Raw genomic sequence first — 19,134 nt, 5'->3', positions numbered from 1 at the left:
GATGGGAGGGAGACGAGGAGGAAGGCACAAGCGTGATTTCTAGAAGCCAGTCTCCACTTTATAAAGCCCACCTCCTTCCTCTCCATCAGTGTTTTATGATATCCAGCGTGGTGCATGCATCATGGCGCTGGCTTTACCCAGAGTCCGTGGCTCTCCGAGGAAGAGAGTCCGTGTCCCGGTCTCTTGGGGTCTGTCCCGCCCGCTCGGGGTTCGAGTCCTGCTCCATCAGGACTTACTCACCCGCCGTTTCCTCGACTCGATGCCGCGCTCGTTTTTGAGGCGCTGCTACCGTACTGAACCGTCTCGTTCCCCCACAGCTCTGAGGGAGCCCTGCTCTGCCCTGACCCCCGTCGATGGCTCGTCCCGGACGTCTCGCTGTGCTTCAGGTATGACCGTCCCACCCAAAGGACACAACGCCCAACCTGCCTCCTCCAGCAACCCTACCGTCAGCCACAACAACAGCAGCGGGTGAGTCTCCATCTGTGATTTATACAAGATTTAGATAAAATGTCGGGGTGTGTAAAATCATACATATCATTACATACATACTACGTGCATATTATAAATGTGTCTGTTTTCTTTTGATTTGAGTTTTTTATGGTTGCCAGTACAATGTTTTTTTTCTGTATAGTCTGATATTGTGCTGATAATGTAAAAAAAGTGGTTGAATGATTGTTAGACAAAATTGTGCACCCATGAATTTGAACACACAACACTTTATTAACATTAATATATATAGAGAAAGAGATAATAACTCATAATTCATATGATATTTGATATTGAATAATGCATCTAAATAAACTAAATACAGAGTATTTTCAGAATAAATGATACACTGTTATAGGTTTTGTTTATTTGCAATTCATTTTATTAAAAAATGAAGTGTTTCCATTATTTTTAGTAATTTTATATATATAATAAATATATAAGTTTTTATAAAATTTTAAATATTTTCTAGAAAGATACACAATGTTTTATAAATGCATATGATTATCAATAAATAATAATAAAATAAGAACTAAATAAAGAACATATACAAAATGTAGATTTATTTATAGACATTTTTTTTAGTTATTGGTATTTATTGACTTTATTTTCATTACTCTTAACCACACTAATTACTTGAATACATATATAATATAATCTAGCAGTCTTAACATGTGTCTCTGCTTTAGTGTTATTACTGTTGGTCGTTGTGCAGAAGGCTGAATATTTTCTTCATCCTCCTTCATAATAACTGCTGCGTTTGCCGGCTGTTTTCGGGGCAGCTCTATCACAGGAGAGATGGACGAGGTTGACGCGTTCAGGATGAAGCGGCCCACCGACGACGCCGTATCTCTCGCCTCCACCACGCCTGAGTCTCTCCTCGTCGAAGGTGAGGGCTTGATTATCAGATCCAAAACATCGAGAACACCCAGAACGTGCGATTAAAGCGTCCTGGGAAATTCACGGCGGGGGTTTTGTTAAACATTGAGCAACACTTTGTACCGAGTTTTATCGCTGCTGTGTGCAGACGCGTATTACGCCACAGTACGAGGGGAGCTGGAAACCATCGCACAAGATTTCGAGGTGGAGTCCTGGAGTCTGGCTGTGGACCAGCACTTCTTGAAGAAACATTCGAAGGAAATGATCAAGAGACAGGACGTTATATACGGTTAGTGTCGTCGAGCTACCCGCACTGCTTTGGAAACTTCGAAAAAAAAGTGCTTCCAGATTTTCTCTAATGGATTTCCTGTCTGCTCCAGAGCTCATCCAGACGGAGATGCACCACGTGCGGACGCTCAAGATCATGCTTCGGGTTTACGCTCGAGACCTGCGGGAGGCGCTACAGCTGGACGACAGGAAGCTGGCCTGTCTGTTTCCCCGGCTAGACAGCCTGCTGGAGCTGCACAGCCACTTCCTGTCCCGCCTCCGAGAACGTCGCGCAGAATTCGTGCAGCCAGGCAGCGATCGCAACTATGCCATCCATAAACTCTCAGATATTCTTATATCCCAGGTACATGACCTAAACTTAGCACCATACTTCCTGCTTCACACTTCTGGTTCTTCCTTGAAACGTCCTGTTTTTGCCCCACACTTCCTGCTTTTAGAGTACTTCCTGCTTCACACTTCTTTTCCTGTACTTCCTCCTTCAGACCTTCACCATACCCTTCTTTCTGTTGTAATACTTCATGGTTCACACCTCCTGCCCGGCATTTTTTTTATGTCGTTTCCTCCTCCTTTCACACTTCGTGCTTTAGGTTTCCTATTTCACTTCCTGCTAAAAACATTGTTGGTTTCTCAAACAGGAGGCGTCATCCTCCGGAGGACTAATTTATAGGCTGCATACGTGATGAAGCCTGGTTTATTTAAGTTAGCTGAGCATTATATTTGCGAGTCATAAGCATAATAAAAAAATTACACTTAATTAAGAATCCTGCTTTACGTTTTCTGGCCGGCACTTCCTGCTTTTAACATCTTCACATTTTTGGCCTAAACTTTACGCTTCACATTTCCAGTCTTTCGTTTCTTGCTTCGTTCATGCTATGTTGGACAGGAAGCGTGAAGAAGAAGAAAGCACTGAGAAGGAAGTAAGGAACAGGAAGTTTTGTTTGTGTCTGGTTTAGTTTTCCGGAGAGCTTGGAGAGCAAATGAAGGAAAGCTACGGGGATTTCTGCAGTCGGCACACTGAAGCGGTCAACTACTACAAAGAGCAGCTGCAGAGCAACAAGAAGTTCCAGAACCTCATGAGAGTATGCTGAGATCTTCTTTGGCTAACATTTGCTAGGCTGTCCTCCTGCACTTTGAATCATTTTCTCCCCTTTTTTTATGTTTCAGAAAATCAGCAATCTGCCAATAGTGCGGCGGTTAGGCGTTCCAGAGTGTATCTTGCTGGTGACGCAGCGAATCACCAAGTATCCCGTTCTTCTGGAGCGCATCCTGCACAACACAGAAGGTTTGCCGTTGCGGTCCAGCGAAACGATCCAGATTTTACGCATCTGCAAAGTTCTTAACGCTTTCTTCTCGTTGCAGCTGAGACGGAGGAGCATGAAGGATTAGCAAAGGCTCTCGGTCTAATCAAAGACGTCATAGTTCAGGTGGACACCCAGGTCAGTCTTTACGAGAAGGAAGTACGGCTCAGGGAGATCGCCTCCAAGGTGGAGCCCAAGTCCCTTGGGAAAATCAAAGATGGCCGCGTTTTCCGGAAGGAGGACCTTTCTCATGGGCGCCGAAAACTCTTGTATGAGAGCATGGTCAACTGGAAAGCAGCATCTGGTCGGCTTAAAGGTATTAGGAGAGCATTAACTCCCATGCATCCATGGTTTGCGTTCACCCCCAAAAATGTATGCACACACACACACACACACACATATATACACATAATGCACAATTTGTGATTCTTCTGTTGCAGATATTCTAGCTCTCCTTCTCACGGATGTTCTCGTCTTGTTGCAAGAAAAGGACCAGAGATACGTGTTCTCCACTGTGGTGAGCGCGACAGCTGTTTTTTTGTTTGTACGAGAAGAGAACCGTTTAACTTAACGCCCTCATCCGTGCTGCTTTTCTGCCAGGACAACAAGCCGTCCGTTATTTCACTGCAGAAGTTGATCGTCCGTGAGGTGGCGCACGAGGAACGGGCCATGTTCCTCATCTGTGCCTCCTCAAACGAACCCGAGATGTACGAAATCCACACGGCCTCAAAAGAAGACCGCAACACGTGGATCACCCACATTCGTCAGGCCGGGGAGAGGTCGGTGTCTGACGTTTATCACATTTGCGTCCGGGTTTATTTCTGTCTGCGTTGTTTTTGTTTTTTTAAATGTTCCTCCACGCTTTCCGTCCTTCAGCTGTCCACATATAGAAGAGAGATTGTTTAGCGAGGAAGAGGAAGCCAGAGTCGCCCGTTTCCGAGAGTTTCAAGGTAACAACATTCGTGGTTTTTCTGCTTATTTCAATGTTGGATGATAGGTTTGAAGGATTTTTTTTTGTCACTAGAGGGCGCAGGTGTGTTTTCATACCGAAACCTTGCAAAACCTTTCATGAAAAAGTATTTTTAGTCCAATTAATGTTATTAAATATATTATTATTTATGAAATATGATCTTTACTTAATGTCTTAATGATTTTAGGCATGAACATAAATCTATAATTTTGACATATACAATGTATTTTGGCCTATTGCTATAAATAGACAAAATCTATAAATAATAATAAAATATAAATCTATATATTCACACAAAACATTTGAGTACTAAGTATAAATATATTAATATGTAGTTTTGTGTTGTGCGTTTTGTTTTATAAAATGTGTAATTTATACTTTATGTAAATCAGATAAGATAAGAAATACTTTTATTCACCAGGGATGCATTAAATTGATCAAAAGTAGCAAAATTAGTTAAAAGATGAAAATGTTTTTTTAGTAAATGCTGTTCTTTTTATGACATTCATCAAAAAAATGTTATTTAATCCACAAAAATATGGTAATAAATTTATAATGTTCTTTTGTTGAAAAATGATAAATACTATGAATGTTTTATTCCGTCTGTGACGACTCTTGAGTTGTTTTTAGCTTAGTTTTCATCTTTTTCAGTTTTCAGAAAACACGATATAATTCAGCCTTAACATTTCTCGCTGTGACAAATAGCCGTAGGAGCAGGAATGGCGCTAAACGCAAACGACGAACTCCCTCTCTGACTCTTTTCCGTAGACCGCCTGACGCTGAAGGATGCTCAGATCGCGCAGGGTCTCACAGAGAAGCTGCAGTTGTTCGCAGAGCTGGCTGAATCCGTGGCGGGTTTAGAGGACGCCGGCTCTCGCTCCCGTCTGCTTCTGCGGGGCGACGCCTCTGACCTCCAGCAGGGGGAGCAGCTGCTCAAAGGAGCCATTACTGAAGGTAACGTGTCGGGTTGATGGCTTGAAGAATCAGCTGGTTTGATTATTCCAGAGCTGAATGTAGATATCGAAGCACATCTCTTGTGTTGTAGTGGAGAACCTGCAGAACCTCCTTTCATCTGGAGCTCGGGAAGCAGCGCCGCAGACCGAGGGGAACCAGAGTCCGTCCTTGAGTTTACTTCCACGCAGAGCAGACACCTTCGGCGGCTATGATAGCATTCCCAGCATACTGCCTAAGAGTAAGAGTGAATGCGATCAATGCAGATCGCATGAACAGAGATTTGTTGGCAGTATTTCATCGCAAGACCTTTGCAAGATCTTTTTATCCATACTCATTACATATTTTAAAGGCTGTGCATACTGTTTTCATAATATCTGTACCATGCAGCGGGGAAGATTACGTTTGATTTAGTTTTAAATCGTCGCACATTAAGGGGCTGTTCACACGTCGCGCCCAAAATGGGCGGAAAACGCTAGGTCCTTTTTTTTCTCCCCAAAGTTTGGGAAGCCGTCTGCTGTCGCTAAGCAACCTAGATCCGCTCTCTTTACGAAGATGCGGAAGTTTCAGCGAAGGATAAAAGGTTTTCCAGCACTAAACTAAGCTTTGCTACTAAATTTACTTCAAAAAGGCTGTCCGCGTATAGCTTTGACCAACTATTGCTATATTTCGGCTTTCAGTGTTGTTACGGGAAAGGACGAAGCTGATTGGTTGATTCCTGTCACACGTGCGCTTGCAGAGTTCTGAAAAGATGAAATGTTTTTTCTTGTCGATGCTGCGGAGGCTCCTAGAGCGCGTCGCTTCTATTAAAACCACACAAACCGCACGCCTACGCTTGACATCACGAACTTCACGCCACATGTGAACAACCTCTAAAGATATCCAGATAGCTTTCAAAAGTTTTTGAATTATTTTTGAATTTTCTTTGTTGTTCCCTTTTGTTTATTTGGTTTTGTCTTTTTTCATTCATTTAATTTTTCCTTATTACTTTCTCTCCTTTCTTTGTTCTTGTCTTTTTGTTTCGTTTAATCGCTCATTTATTCGTTCTTTTGTTGATTTTTTTTACGATAGCCATTTGTTCCTTTTTGTTGTTGTTTTGTCTTTCTTTCTTTTCCTTCTGGCTTGCTTTCAGTTTGCAGTGCATTCTTACCAGACATTTTAATTTTTAATTCCTTATTTTAAAGCTTTTATCTTAATTTACATGCTGTGTAGTGGGTCAGCTGTTCTCAGACAGTTCTTTTTTCAGTATGCATGCGTATACAAATCAGTGAGTTTGTGTGTTAAATCAGATGGCAGTATTAAGAAGAAGGTTGCTGGGGCGGCCGGCAGGACCAGGGACCGGAGTCAACGGGCCAGCTCTGATCCGCAGCTCAAAGAGGTTTACTCGTGTCAAGACCAGGATGAGCTGGTGAGACAACACGGTCATGCAGGCCTTTGTCCCACAGATGACAGGAACATGTGTTTTCTAAACAAGAATGACGGCATCAGTTGTTTTGGACAGCAATATCATTTTTTTTTTAAACTGTCACACTGGTCATTGTCAAACTATATAATACAATCATCAGATCTAAAGTTATGCAATTATTATAATTATATTATTTAGTGTATTCTTATTGTTAAATTACAATCATGTATGTGTATAACCGTATCTATAATATATAATATGTTCATATATAGTATTATACTTAGTATGAACATTTACATATAATTAATATTTACATATCATTTTATAATAATGTAGTTATTTATTTATTGCAGTCTGTATTATATATGTATATAAAATATAGCAATTAAAACCATATTCGATGCATAAATTATATAGTAATGTTTAAAATTGTTATATTTATAATATAAAAATGTGTATCAGTGTATATTTCCATTTTTACATTTTTAATCAAATATTTATTAGCAACTATAAACTTTAATAAAACATTTTTTAAATAAAATATTATAACCTTTGAACTTAAATTCATCACCATTTTTATTCATGTTGGCATTTTAAAGTGTTAACAGCGGAATAAAAAAAAGAAAACCTAATAAAGCGCATTAATCAAGGTTTAATACGATATGAAAACGAATACAAGTAAGCACTTGAATGCAAGTTTCATAAATTAAGTTTTCAAAAAATAAATAAATTGAGCGAAAAGCTGACAAAACCGTGTTTTATTGAACACTACTTCTGCATCGTATTATTATCGAAGCAAGCATGCAGTAAATCACTTTCATCAGCAACCCCAAAGCTTCACTCATTGGGCGGTTTTCATTCATATTATTGACGATCGCATTATTTTTTCACATACTTCTGCTTTAATGCGAGATTCTCGTTTCTGCATCTCCCTCATCTTGTGTTTTTTTTTGACTTCATTCAGACGATCAGTAATAGCGCCCCTGAGTTTATATCACTGAAAACACAAAAAACCTGGAAGCTTTAGCGGGGAAAGAGTTTGTTGCTATAATTACCCACAATAAAGTAACGCCTCGCTCGTCTACCATTCGAATAAGTCTTTAAATGATGATATGCATGGATGAATCCGATCAGTTTTTAATTTTGTATCTGTCGACTCTCTCAGGACGAGGCCTCTTCCCCCGGCTCGCACAAAACGTGGTCGGCCTGTAAATTTCCGGAGTCCGAGGTAAGAGCGCAGACCGGATCGGAATCGAGGCGATTGTGAATCGCTCGGTTTCCCACGAGATGAAAGGCTCACACGCTTTCTCACACCCCTCTCGATACATATTTGAGATGGTAACCTTTGCGTTCGCCGCACCTAATCGGCGGTTAATGCAGCGATACTTCACTTGGCAGGAATGTGGCATTGTGTCTCGTGAGAATAAAGTCTCTGAATATTGAATCATCCTGCCAGTAACGGGGCCCTTGTCTTCCTGTTTTTCCAGTTCTACGAGCGAGTGCTGCTGCTGTCCCAGAGGCTGTACAGTTTACAGGTACAACAGAGTGACCGCGCTCATGCCTCGCTCATGACCGCTTCCTCGGCCTGTGCTCATTTGTTTGCTCAGATGTTCACGATAGCTTTAATGTTGAGGCTAAACAGCAGCGACGTACCTTGCGTTCATTATTCCGTTTTCTCTCGTTCTTGTTGCTCCTTCTGTCTTTCATTTGACTGGTTTGTCCCTTCATGTGTTTGTGTCCGTTTTGCTTTGTCGTCTTATTTGCTCTTTGTTTTCGTTTGTTCTGTCATTCGTCTTCCTTCGTTCGGTTTTCTTGATGTTGTGTCGTTATGTCGTCAGCGGGTCCGTGTACTTCTGTGTCCATTCATTTCTCAGTTTTTAACCATGAAAAAAAATGTTTTTGTGGTTTTTAAATGCAATAATCCCACGTGAAGCCGTGGATTACGGTGATTTTATCACATCTAAGGTGCATTATAAACCCTGTTAAAGTTAGCTGTTATACATTCATACTTCATCTGATGCTCTCTTGCTTTTCGTTTCATTTTCTCTGTCCTGGATAGAGTTGATTGCAAAGAAATATCTAATAAGTATTTCATACTGTACATGTTTTTAGGCATAAAAGTTTTCTCCTGTCAATCATTTGTGTTTTAATGAAACTCCCGTCCTTTCTTTTTCTTACTTGTCTTTTTGTTTTTATTCATCATTGTAATTTTTTTGCTATCGTTGTTATTTTGTTTCGTTTTTACTCTCCTGTTTTGTTGTACTCTTTGTCTTTTGTTTTGTTTATTTGCTTGTTTGAGCCCGAGCACCTCGGTGAGAGGACCCTCTTAAAAAAAATGTCAAAATTTTTTAAGAGCCTAAACATGCTCAAAAAGTCGGAAAACTTCACACTCATCAGAACTGCCGAAAATGTACGCCTGATATGGGTATCAGAAGTGGGTGTGGCCAAATGGCTCGACAGCGCCACCTATACAGTTTCAAAAGTATGCCTCTATGTTACAAATACATATACAAAAATCAACCTACAAAAAATCCAGCATAATCCAAAACCCAACAGGAAGTCGGTTATTTTTAATATCTTTTTTAATTTAGTCATTTTAATGCATTTTTGCCATTTCAGGCGTCTTACTTTAACAGACTCCTCCCAGAGATTGTTCAGATCATCAAAGGCCTTCGCGATGTTTTTAAATTGTGAAGATCTAGAGTTTTTGCTGAAAGGCATGTCTGGGGCGATCTGGCAAAATTATTTAGCAATGAAACGAGCCGTACGATGTCCGATCTAACTCACAAACGTCACATGACCTGACCTGAAAAGATCTACATCATATCTCCGCTATCAAATGTCTGATCTGCCTCAAACTTTACACGTTTGATAAAGGACCTGGCTCGAACACATCTGAAGGCCAATGTTCCATTATAATCATAGTGCCACCTGTTGGCAACAGGAAATGTCTCTTTTTAAAACAACTTAAACATCTGCACCAAACATCATATATTTGGTGAGAGTCCTGGCCTGAAGGCATCTAAAGGCCAATAATCATAGCGCCACCTGTTAACAACAGGATATGCTTTAATGTAACTCTAGCATGCTGTGTTCAATCTGCACCAAACTTGATATGCTAAAAGTGATCTGAAGACTACTATATGCCAATATTCAGTTATCGACATAGCGCCACCAGCTGGTGGTTTGGCACATAGAAATTACTTTGTGTTCTTTCTGTCTTTTCCTTTTTAAATGCATATTGCTCACATTCCCTGTCTTCCTGAAGCCAACGGGAGGCGGTAAGCTCGGGTGCGAGGGCCCTTTCATCGCTGTTTGCATCTTTAATTTTGTTTCGTTTTTCTGTCATTGGTTCTGTTTTTCTTCTTGTCTTTTTAGCTGTCCTTTGATTTTCATTATTCGATTCATTTGAAGAATTTTCACTTTGTTCTTTTGACCTTTCGTCGTTCCTTTTCTCGTTCTGATGTCCTTTTAGGTTGTTTGCTTTCTTTTTTGTGCTTTCATTCCGTTTAACATTGCATTAAATTTACATTCTTACCAGACACTTTCTTACCAAAGCTCCTTACGGTACACACACCATGTTTGAGCAAAGGCAGCTGAAGCACCAGACTAAGCCTTAGTTACCAGGAAGCTCTCAACGACTATCCAAACATCAAGTCCTCTCTGTCTCCTTCCCCCTCAGGCCATAATCTCTCAGCAGGACAGCCACATCGAGCTTCAACGGGCCTCTCTCCTCACCGCCGAGCGGGACCGCCCCGGCAGCCGGAGCCGCGGCACGGACGTGCTCCTGGAGCAGGAGAAGCAGCGTAACCTGGAGAAGCACCGCGAGGAGCTGGCCAACTTCCAGCGGCTACAGAGCCAGCACCGTCAGGAGCAGGCACGCTGGGAACGGGAGCGGGAGAAGCAACGGCGCCAAGCCGAGGCAGCCGAGCAGCGTCTGAAGGAACGGGAGGAGGAGTGCCGGCGGCTGGAGCTGCGCTTGGTCGAGGAGAAGCAGGAGCTCGAGAGGCAAAGACAGACCTACCAGCAAGACCTGGAGAGGCTGAGGGAGTCCACGCGCACCGTCGAGAAAGAGAAAGAGCGACTGGATCAACAGAGGAAGTTGAAGAAGCACCACACGGTGCCAAATACGGCAGCGCTGTACGCACAGGAAGTTGGACAGGTGAGACGCCACCTGACTGCAGTTGCTTTATTATAATGTAGCACTTACTACTGGTCCCCACATGAATCGTGGTTCTCTCGAATGGCCACACAGGTTACTAAATAGATTCAAATAATCAATAATAACAGTTTGACACAAAAGTATCAAAATAAAGTATATGCAGATTAGGCTAAATAGGCTGAAACTGTTTACAAAAAAGTTCACTTCATTAATTCAGTAAAAACATTACTCTGGTCTTCAGTGTCACACGATCCTTTAGAATCAGTCTGATATGCTGATGTATTATTATTATCGTGGGAAACACTTGTTGGGAAGATTATTGTTATCACTATATGTGCTTTTAATGTTTATTTGCATTATTGTTTTAGAACAATAACTTCTGAAACGGTTTACTGAAATGTACGGTTCCGAATAGAATGAATAGAATTTTGCAACAATGAATTTAAAGTCCAACTCAACTCATTAATATTTGATACATCACCCAGGTATTCAAGGAAATGGGAGCTGGCATGCATGAAATGTCACCTCTGTGCTCCCTTTTTAGTGCCACATGCTATTAAAATTTCTAGAGGTAGGTGTGCCAGCTGAGAGCATCTGCCTTTCCCACGCTCTCTTTTCAGCTGCGCTGTACCAGTACAATCAGAGGGAACAATGTGGCACTGTGAGGTTACATAGCAGTGGCTTTGCTAATCTACCTGCCACCCTGCCCTACCTGTTTGCCGATGAGCCTGCCAGATTACCCGGCTAGCTCTCTGGGAAAAAAAAAAACAGACACTCGGACAAGCGTTGTTTGAACAGTCTTAACCGGCTCAAACAAAAAAAAAAAAAAAAAAAAAGCCGGTCTCTGTGTAAACGGCGTATAACAAAAGCTGCAAAAGATCACAGCACATTAAAATCGTGACAGACAAAGAAAATATAAATATGCACTTTGCATTTAGCATTGTTTTGGTCATTTGCACACAGTTCGACTGGCTCCGTCATCTGTTTTTCATCAAACTTAGGGGTTTTCGTGCTTTCCTACAATCACGTTAAACTGATTTGAGCGCCGTGGCCTGTCTGTCCGTTTGCGTGTGCGTTCTTGATGACTAACCCTCTTATTTTGACAGATTGCTCAGAAAAGGATGTCTGAGGAGCCGGACAAGGCGTCTTTCAGTTGTCGTTCAAACGTGCGTGTGGAGCGAACCGAAACGGGGTACTTTCGTAATGTCCGTAATGCCATGACGTTAGTGATTTTAATAGGCAGTGACCAAGAGAAATGCAATCAAGCCAGGATCAATCAGCGTCAGTGTTAGTCATTTTAGAGCATTAAGTAGGAATGCGCATTTGAAGTTTACGGTACAAAATCAAACAGCCACAGCTGGGCGTATGTTTGCACTGTTGGGTTACAGATGAATATGATTCAGCACTCGTGGCACAGTGTTTGATTTTTTTTTATTTTTTTTCTTCTGCTGTTAAATAGACTAGGGATGTGGAAAATGGCATATTCAAAATCAAGTAGTTATTAAGGAAGCTCTATATCGTAATGATTAAAATCTTGCACAGTAAAAAAAAAAATACTTTTAAAAACATTTTTCACTCAGAAGTTGCTTGTTTCTTTTTACATACTTTAAAGTTTACAAGTAACACCTTGAATTAAACATTTTTAGTTTTAGTTTTATTCATAGATGCTTGCTTGTTAAAAATCTTTTGCTTTTTTGCTTTTAATCAGAAAGGAAAAAATAAAAGGAAAAAAATAATTCAGCAACCGTTTTAAATACATATTTTTAAAATTGAAAAATATGTGAACATATGGAAAAAAATATAATATTTAACATTTAAAAAAATAGTACAGCTGTAAAATTACAATACTTAAATATTTAAAATCTAATTTTAAATGCTATTAAAAATGCTGTTTAAAAAATCTTGTGGTTTGAGGTAATTTTTTATGTAAAAATTAAGAAATGTTTTGTAGTACAACTATAAAATCACAGTATTGTCTAAACCCTAAAAGAATGTTTATTTACAAATTGTGAACATTTTTACCGTATTTTTATACGCTCAACGCAGTACCAGGCAACAGCTAAAGACATAGCTGAACGGATAATTACAGTTTTTAGATTTTGGCATTGTCTAGTCTGTGAATTTGTTACAATAGCCCTGCTTTAATGGCTGTAGTACCGGAAATTAATTTGTACATTTAGAGATTGTTACACAATTTGCATAATAAACACCCTCTCCGAGACGATTCCCTTTGTCACCAGCACTAAAATCATAAATCTAGATAAGCTCACTATTCAAGCTCAATCAAAAAGCAGACTAGTTGACCATCCTAATCCTCCCCTAGTAAAGTGGGTTACGAATCACATGTATACCAACACAAACAGCAGCCTGACAGTAAGTTGCTTTGTTGTTCATTGTGTGTATTTGAGGTCATGGAGGCATGTCCGGTCATGCCCGGCCTTGTCAGATTTCCTGTGATCTCTACTTATCTCAGGTTAGCTGCGGCTATCAGTACATAGTAACCGTCTGCCCGTGGTGCCAGGCTACAGACCTTGTTCAAATACACACCGTATTGTGGAGATTTATTATGATGGCGTGCAGAAACGAAAAACATATGCTCAAACACAAGTTCTAGTTTCAAAGAATTGAATTCGTTATGGCCTAAATGCTAGTTAAAAGACAGACCCAAACTAACATCATGGACGCATGTTATTTGCCAATTGTTTTTTACGATTTCGCTACAATTTTATGATTTCCTAATTGGGCCGTTTGTCAATGTTGAACATTTCCACAGTTTGCTCGACTAGTTTTATTGTGCGCTGTATTGTTTTATTATCCATCACGCTGTCAGGTTTAACGACAGATATATTGGGGGTTGTTTGACCTGTTCTTTTGTTACTACCTTAGTCACTTCCGTATGTTAAACCATGGCTCAGCTCTACAGATAACGACAGATTTTGGTCTTTCATGTGCTCCTCTCTCCCTCCCTTATTCATATACGCTCAACTTTGACCTCTAGTTCCAAAGAAGGCAACTTTTTATGGCCGAGTATATTTTACCTTTGAAAGATTTATATTCCACATTCCTGTTTCCATGGAGTCTGTATTTGTGATGCTTCGTCGTGAGGTAAAAACACCCAAAACAACCCTTCAGAAACAGGTATTTAGCATGATTTAAGAGCCAGAGATTTCAGCAGCGAGCCCTTCCGACCAGCCCGTGCACAGCAAATGTATATTTGCGCGAAGTATCCAGGGAAGCCTTGAATTGGGAAAACCGCAACATATAATTACCTGCCAGCACCCTTTCATTAATACCAGCGCTGGAATTCGGCCAATCTTAATTGTTTATGTGATGTCAGTCAAGTCTTTGTGCCGAAAATCGTGCACACCCCTCGCATTTTTAACGCTCTGGAAACCTTATATTTACTGAAGGCACCTTAAGGACTGGAAACAATGGAGCATCTGTGCTGGGATCCCAGTGTTTGGGAAAAGTACTCATGCTCCACAAAGGCCACGCTGTGTGACGGTTCAAGATGATGTCGCCCTAGGCCAGTTGGAGAAGTTCAGCCTTTTCCGACCTCTGGATCAATGTTTCTCAACCCTTCTACAAAACTACACATTTTGGATCTCTTCCTTATCTGAGCAGTCCATTTTAGGTGTCATAGTCTCTGAATGAGTTGTATTTGATTAGGTAGAGTTATATGAAATATATGTGTTGGAAAACACTACTGATCACTGAGGATCCCAAAAGAACATCTCCCAATGTTTGGATGTTCTCCTTAATGTTTCTGGTAGGATGATTGAAATTAGAGGGTGCAGTTACGACTTGAAGAAGCATAATGAACAGATTCAGAAGTGTGGCTCTAGTTTCCATTACATCTGCTTTGAGGTGTGGAACAGTTTGAGAAATAATGTTGGGAAACTCTGATCTATATCATTGGTTCCCAACCATTTTCCTGGAGCCCATTTTAAGTCTCGGAGAGATGACCTAAATCAGATGATTAATTGGATCCTGCTGTGCCTGTTTACAAAATGTTTTATTGGTTTTTGGGGTCTCAGCATCCTGTTCAAATACTGTTTCTGTGAAACCCCTTCTTCTGAAATATGAAAAGGGCTCTGATTCGTTAGCTGACCCAGTGTGTTGTGATTGGTGAACCGCTTAAAGAGTGTTTTCCAGAAATGTAACACCAATTACCATATTTGTTCAGCTGTAAATATTAACAACGGTGTCAATTTTGGCATACCAGTTTGAGTCCGAATCAGATCCTGTGTGCATCTCAGTCTGCTAACTATTTCAGCAGCCAGGGTGCTGATCAGAGAGTTGGCCGTTTTAAGGGTTGTCTCAATTGCGAAATCCTTCCAGTGCACTGGATCCTTCGTTTAATTAAAAATCCCACAATGCACCACCAAAACTACTGAAAATTGCTTCACATTTCTGAAACGCAAAACTCATGAGTCGACTCGATAAATATAATGACATGCGACAGACAATTTGAAAAGATAATTTTAGCATAAACCCATCAGTTTTTAAACCGAGGTGAAAAAAGCAGCATTTCTCTGACATGGCAACAATGTTCTATTAAAGTAGCTCTTCTTTGTCTTCTGTAGCGAAGCTCAACCAGGTATTGCCACAATACCAATATTACACACTAATTTAAGTTGAAAGAGTGAAAAAGCATAATAAATCACCTTGGGTGGACTTCAAGAACGTGGTTGCACGGCTCTAGATGATTGAGGATCTCAGAAGAGCACCTCCCAGTGTTTACATGTTCTGCTTAACCACATTTTTTGTGAAATTATGGAAATTGGAGGGTGTAATTATAACTTGCGTAAGCATAATGCACAGTTCGAGGAGGGTGGCGATAGTTTCTTTGAGGCGTGGAGAACATTTTCACACCTTTTTTTCACAGTATTGTAGATGTGATAAATATTTTTACGATTATCCAATCTTTTCCTGTGAACTGAGGGTGTTGGTAACTTGACGGTTAATTATTTGAACTCCTTGCATATATTTTTGCAAGGTTCGCTCCTAGGTGCATCCCAAAAATGGCATAATCACCCTTGGGCCCTTGAGCAAGACTTGCTTGCATCAGATGGACTTTTCCTCCGAATAGTATACAGTACGTCCTTTGGATGGAAAGTTTTGTGAGGGAGGGCGCTCACTAACTGTTAGCTGCTGATATGCATTAATAATCTTTACCCTATGCCTTACGTAGCCCTTTCATGTGGAGCTGTCTTCAATTTGTGTTACATTTTATGACTGTGTTGACAAAGTGTGCTCAAGAACGCATCAAACGTCTTTGTTCTGCACGCAAAGCAGCATGTGTTTTAAATTTAGGTTCATCCTGTAAATCCCAAATTCTTCTGGATTTCCTACACAGCACATTACCTCGGCATTTCCTGCATGTCATGCTCAAAAATGGAAGTTTATGTTCAGAAGCTGAGTAAAAAAAAAAAAAAAAGCAATTTAAATGCATAAGGCATAACTCAGCTTTTTGGCCCATAATACTGTATGTAATTTAGCCTTTTATTTATTTAGTAGGCGCATTTATCCAAAGTAATAAAAAATGACATGAATAGAAGATCAAGACAAGTGATTTTGTTTGAAATTCTGCAGTTGGTACATTTGGTAGTTATTAATAAATCCATTTTACATACATTATGCCATTGAGGTCAGTGCAACAAATTATGTGAAAATGGTTTCCTGTATGATTTAGATGTCTCACAGACGAAACACATTTCAAGGCATTCTTGCAGAAATCTGTTCTTTTATCATTTGTCATATTTATGCTACATTTGGTTCAACATTTGTAAAGCTATTGCTGGGGAAAGGATTGCTGCGTTAAATTCAGTGTTTCGTATATCTTTTATGTAAATTTTTCTTCCTCAAGTTATGTCATTTAGCCCAACGGTCTAATCCATTTTTGCTAATATTATTGTATCAAATTCAGTTTTGCATCAATGTACTGTGTAAATCCATTAATATGTAAAGTGTTGCATTTCAGTTTTTGTAAATCTATTATTCTGTATATTATCATGTTTCATGTCCACAAAGCAGTTCTTGCATGAATTTATACAACTTGGTCCTGGTAGTGTTTCATTAAAGTTCCCCCATTTTGCCATTTCTAAGGCTCCTGATATTGTTTTGAGAGTCTTCTACAGTAGATTTCAATTCAATTTCAAATTTTTTCTCAAAATATGTGTTTAATATCACTTAATTTTCCAGCGATTCTCAAATGATTTGTTCAAAGCATTTCAGAGATTAAGTCTCTCGAACCCCTCTTTTTTTCGTGAGCCTGCTCTGCTCTGATTGGTCCGTTGCGAATGGTCTACCGCATGTAGCAGTCGTCAGCAAATTGGTGTGTTTGTGGGCGGGGTCGAGTTGTTCACGGCCTGCCAACATGCAACATAGGAATTATGCAAAAGTGTTCCATCGTGACGCGTTTACCCATGATGGAAGTGGGATTCAAATTACTAACGACTTGTTTAGGCTGAATAGAGTCGATTTACTTTACAACTTTTCAAATTGTTCACATTCACCTACAACTGCTTTACACACTGCATGAAAGGCAATATTGGAAGTGGCATAATAAGGGCACTTTAACATCTGGATGGAGACAAAGTGTGGCGCTAACATTTGCATTTTCGCTCTGTGTTTTAGCTTTCCAGTTCCTCCAGCTTCAACGGAGAGCTGCTGCTCGGCGGAGCAGGGGACCAGACGTTTCCTCAAAAGTCGCACCTTCGGGCCTCTCTCTCCGTGTCCCCCGCCGACTACTCGGAGCGCCCCGAAGTTCACTCGCGCCGCGAGAGCTCCTGCGGCGCCCTAACGGCCAAGACAGAGGTTCCCATACATCTCATCAGCACCACAAACCAGCTGCACAAGCAGGGCAGTGTCCAGCAGCAAATACCCACCAAACTGGCCGCCCTCAGCAAGGGCAAAGAGAAGAGTGGGAAGGGCAAGAGTTCACACCGCGCCGATAGTTTGGGTTAGTACTGGTCCGACGAAAAGCGTTCCTCGGGGGCGAGTGAATTCGCCCATTCCTAAATCCATCTTCACTTTTTCCTAGCTTCTGCTGACATCAAGCAGATGCTGCCCATCAAGCTGTCATCGAGGGATTCGGACGGAGGTCACAAAGCGCGCCGGCCCATCAGCCCCCACCAACCTCAACATTCGCACTCAGGTAAGACAAGCAACCGCACCCGACATTCCCGGCCGAGCCCGAACGAGCCGTATCCCGCTGTGTAAACAGTCATTAGGCCCAGCTGACAGGCCTGTTGTTTGGTTTGCTCGCCCTGCAGATTCCCTCAGCCCTCCAGACGCTCAGGCGGACGCCCCGTCTAGCCTCGCGCCCGCCGTTCTCAAAACCCACAACCAGGCCTCCCAGCCCACCCTTTCGTATACTGTTAGCGACGAAGCCGCCAAGGAAGACGTTATCTACTTCTGAGGCGTCTGATGGGATGGGGAGACTTATTTTACTTAAGGAATAGATTTTAGTCCTCCTAGTCTTAACAACTAACAAGTACGGCAAAGAAACATGTGTTTTAGTTAAAACCTAAAAAGGCTCAGAGTCTGTCCAGAAAACCCAAAGACTTCAGGTGAAGGACGCTTCTGTAGCGCGAACAAAATGAAGGACGGATGTTTTTTTTAAGTTGCTTATTTTTGTGGTGAGCAGTTTTGCACAGCGGCGACGTCCCGTTGCATTTCAGACTCGGTATTTGGGACAACTGTTTTCTGTCGGATTTGCTTTCGGGGTCAACTTTGTTGCGTATGGAAAACGGCATACGTCGAGATTTTGATACTGAAGTCAGTTTTGACTTCAGCACACTGTGTAAGCTTTGCTGGATTTCAACTTGGATTATTTGATTTTATAAAAGCCAACTCCATTTCAGTGGTCATTTTATTCACGCGCTACATCTTCTTAGAGATTTCTTCCAGTGTGCACAAAAAAAAAAAAAAAAAAAATTTAAGCAGCGGACATGCAGAGAATCAAGGATTATATTAACCATTATTTTGTTTTTAATTTATGTGTTAGTTGATCTTACAAATCTGAGCATTTTGAGATTACTCAAATAGAAATCAGATGAAGGATACAAATGTCTTAAATGGAAAATGAAGTGAAGTCAATTTAAGACATGACTTGGCAAAAATATGAATGATTGAAACTATTAAAGAACGTACATGTCTGTATTTACCCAGAAGCCCCCACCCCTTAAAAAAACAAATCTACAATTCTGGCATAGTGTTGTCATTTCAATGTCATTTTCTCAGTTTAAAACACATTTCTTTTAGTGTTTTTAATTTATTTTTAATAAAATGAATAGAAATAGCTCTGTCTGAACCATTTGTTTCTGTACAGTAATGATAATTAGGTTTTTTTATTATTATTTTTTTTTTTTTTTTTTTAACGATATTGAGAACTTTTAGGAGGAAAGGTTTCATTTTAAAATTTCAATTATCCTAATTTCAATTTTTAGTAAAAAAAAAAAGTTGATTTTTATTTGGGGGTAAAATATGACATTTATGTACACCGTTCCATTTAATATTAGTGCCAAATATATTTAAATACACGGTAGATTTCATTTTTTTGTTTGTTTTTAACAAACTTGGTTACCCATCCTAGTAATTTCCACACGGAAGAAGGAAAGCTTTGTTTTAATGGTCATTTTGGTGCTTCCTCTTTTCTTCTGACCCACATTCATTTCATTCCACGTCTGAA

At 40.4% G+C, this 19,134-nt stretch overlaps 1 protein-coding gene across 7 annotated transcripts in view; it reads left to right on the top strand.

Moving 5' to 3' along the window:
* arhgef18b (rho/rac guanine nucleotide exchange factor (GEF) 18b) overlaps nucleotides 1–18,784 on the top strand; it is a 39,665-nt gene extending 20,881 nt beyond the window's left edge. For 5 of the 7 annotated variants that reach the window (XM_043222548.1, XM_043222550.1, XM_043222544.1 and 2 more), the window contains 19 exons: nucleotides 318–468; nucleotides 1,269–1,375; nucleotides 1,514–1,654; nucleotides 1,746–1,996; nucleotides 2,607–2,732; nucleotides 2,818–2,935; nucleotides 3,013–3,267; nucleotides 3,392–3,468; nucleotides 3,552–3,730; nucleotides 3,828–3,901; nucleotides 4,690–4,875; nucleotides 4,967–5,113; nucleotides 6,162–6,280; nucleotides 7,443–7,505; nucleotides 7,765–7,812; nucleotides 9,960–10,439; nucleotides 17,079–17,403; nucleotides 17,485–17,598; nucleotides 17,717–18,784. In XM_043222548.1, the coding sequence (XP_043078483.1) occupies nucleotides 318–468; nucleotides 1,269–1,375; nucleotides 1,514–1,654; nucleotides 1,746–1,996; nucleotides 2,607–2,732; nucleotides 2,818–2,935; nucleotides 3,013–3,267; nucleotides 3,392–3,468; nucleotides 3,552–3,730; nucleotides 3,828–3,901; nucleotides 4,690–4,875; nucleotides 4,967–5,113; nucleotides 6,162–6,280; nucleotides 7,443–7,505; nucleotides 7,765–7,812; nucleotides 9,960–10,439; nucleotides 17,079–17,403; nucleotides 17,485–17,598; nucleotides 17,717–17,862 (3,107 nt within the window). In that variant the 3' untranslated portion in view covers nucleotides 17,863–18,784. Of the gene's footprint in view, nucleotides 1–317; nucleotides 469–1,268; nucleotides 1,376–1,513; nucleotides 1,655–1,745; nucleotides 1,997–2,606; nucleotides 2,733–2,817; nucleotides 2,936–3,012; nucleotides 3,268–3,391; nucleotides 3,469–3,551; nucleotides 3,731–3,827; nucleotides 3,902–4,689; nucleotides 4,876–4,966; nucleotides 5,114–6,161; nucleotides 6,281–7,442; nucleotides 7,506–7,764; nucleotides 7,813–9,959; nucleotides 10,440–11,114; nucleotides 11,119–16,712; nucleotides 16,764–17,078; nucleotides 17,404–17,484; nucleotides 17,599–17,716 lie in introns of those variants that run through there. The other 2 variants (XM_043222547.1, XM_043222549.1) reach the window with 2 other exon arrangements.
* Nucleotides 18,785–19,134: the final 350 nt, after the last annotated feature.

Source organism: Puntigrus tetrazona, chromosome 22 (genome assembly GCF_018831695.1).
Source record: "Puntigrus tetrazona isolate hp1 chromosome 22, ASM1883169v1, whole genome shotgun sequence".
Lineage (NCBI taxonomy): Eukaryota > Metazoa > Chordata > Actinopteri > Cypriniformes > Cyprinidae > Puntigrus > Puntigrus tetrazona.
This window is presented reverse-complemented; position numbering and strand designations above follow the sequence as displayed.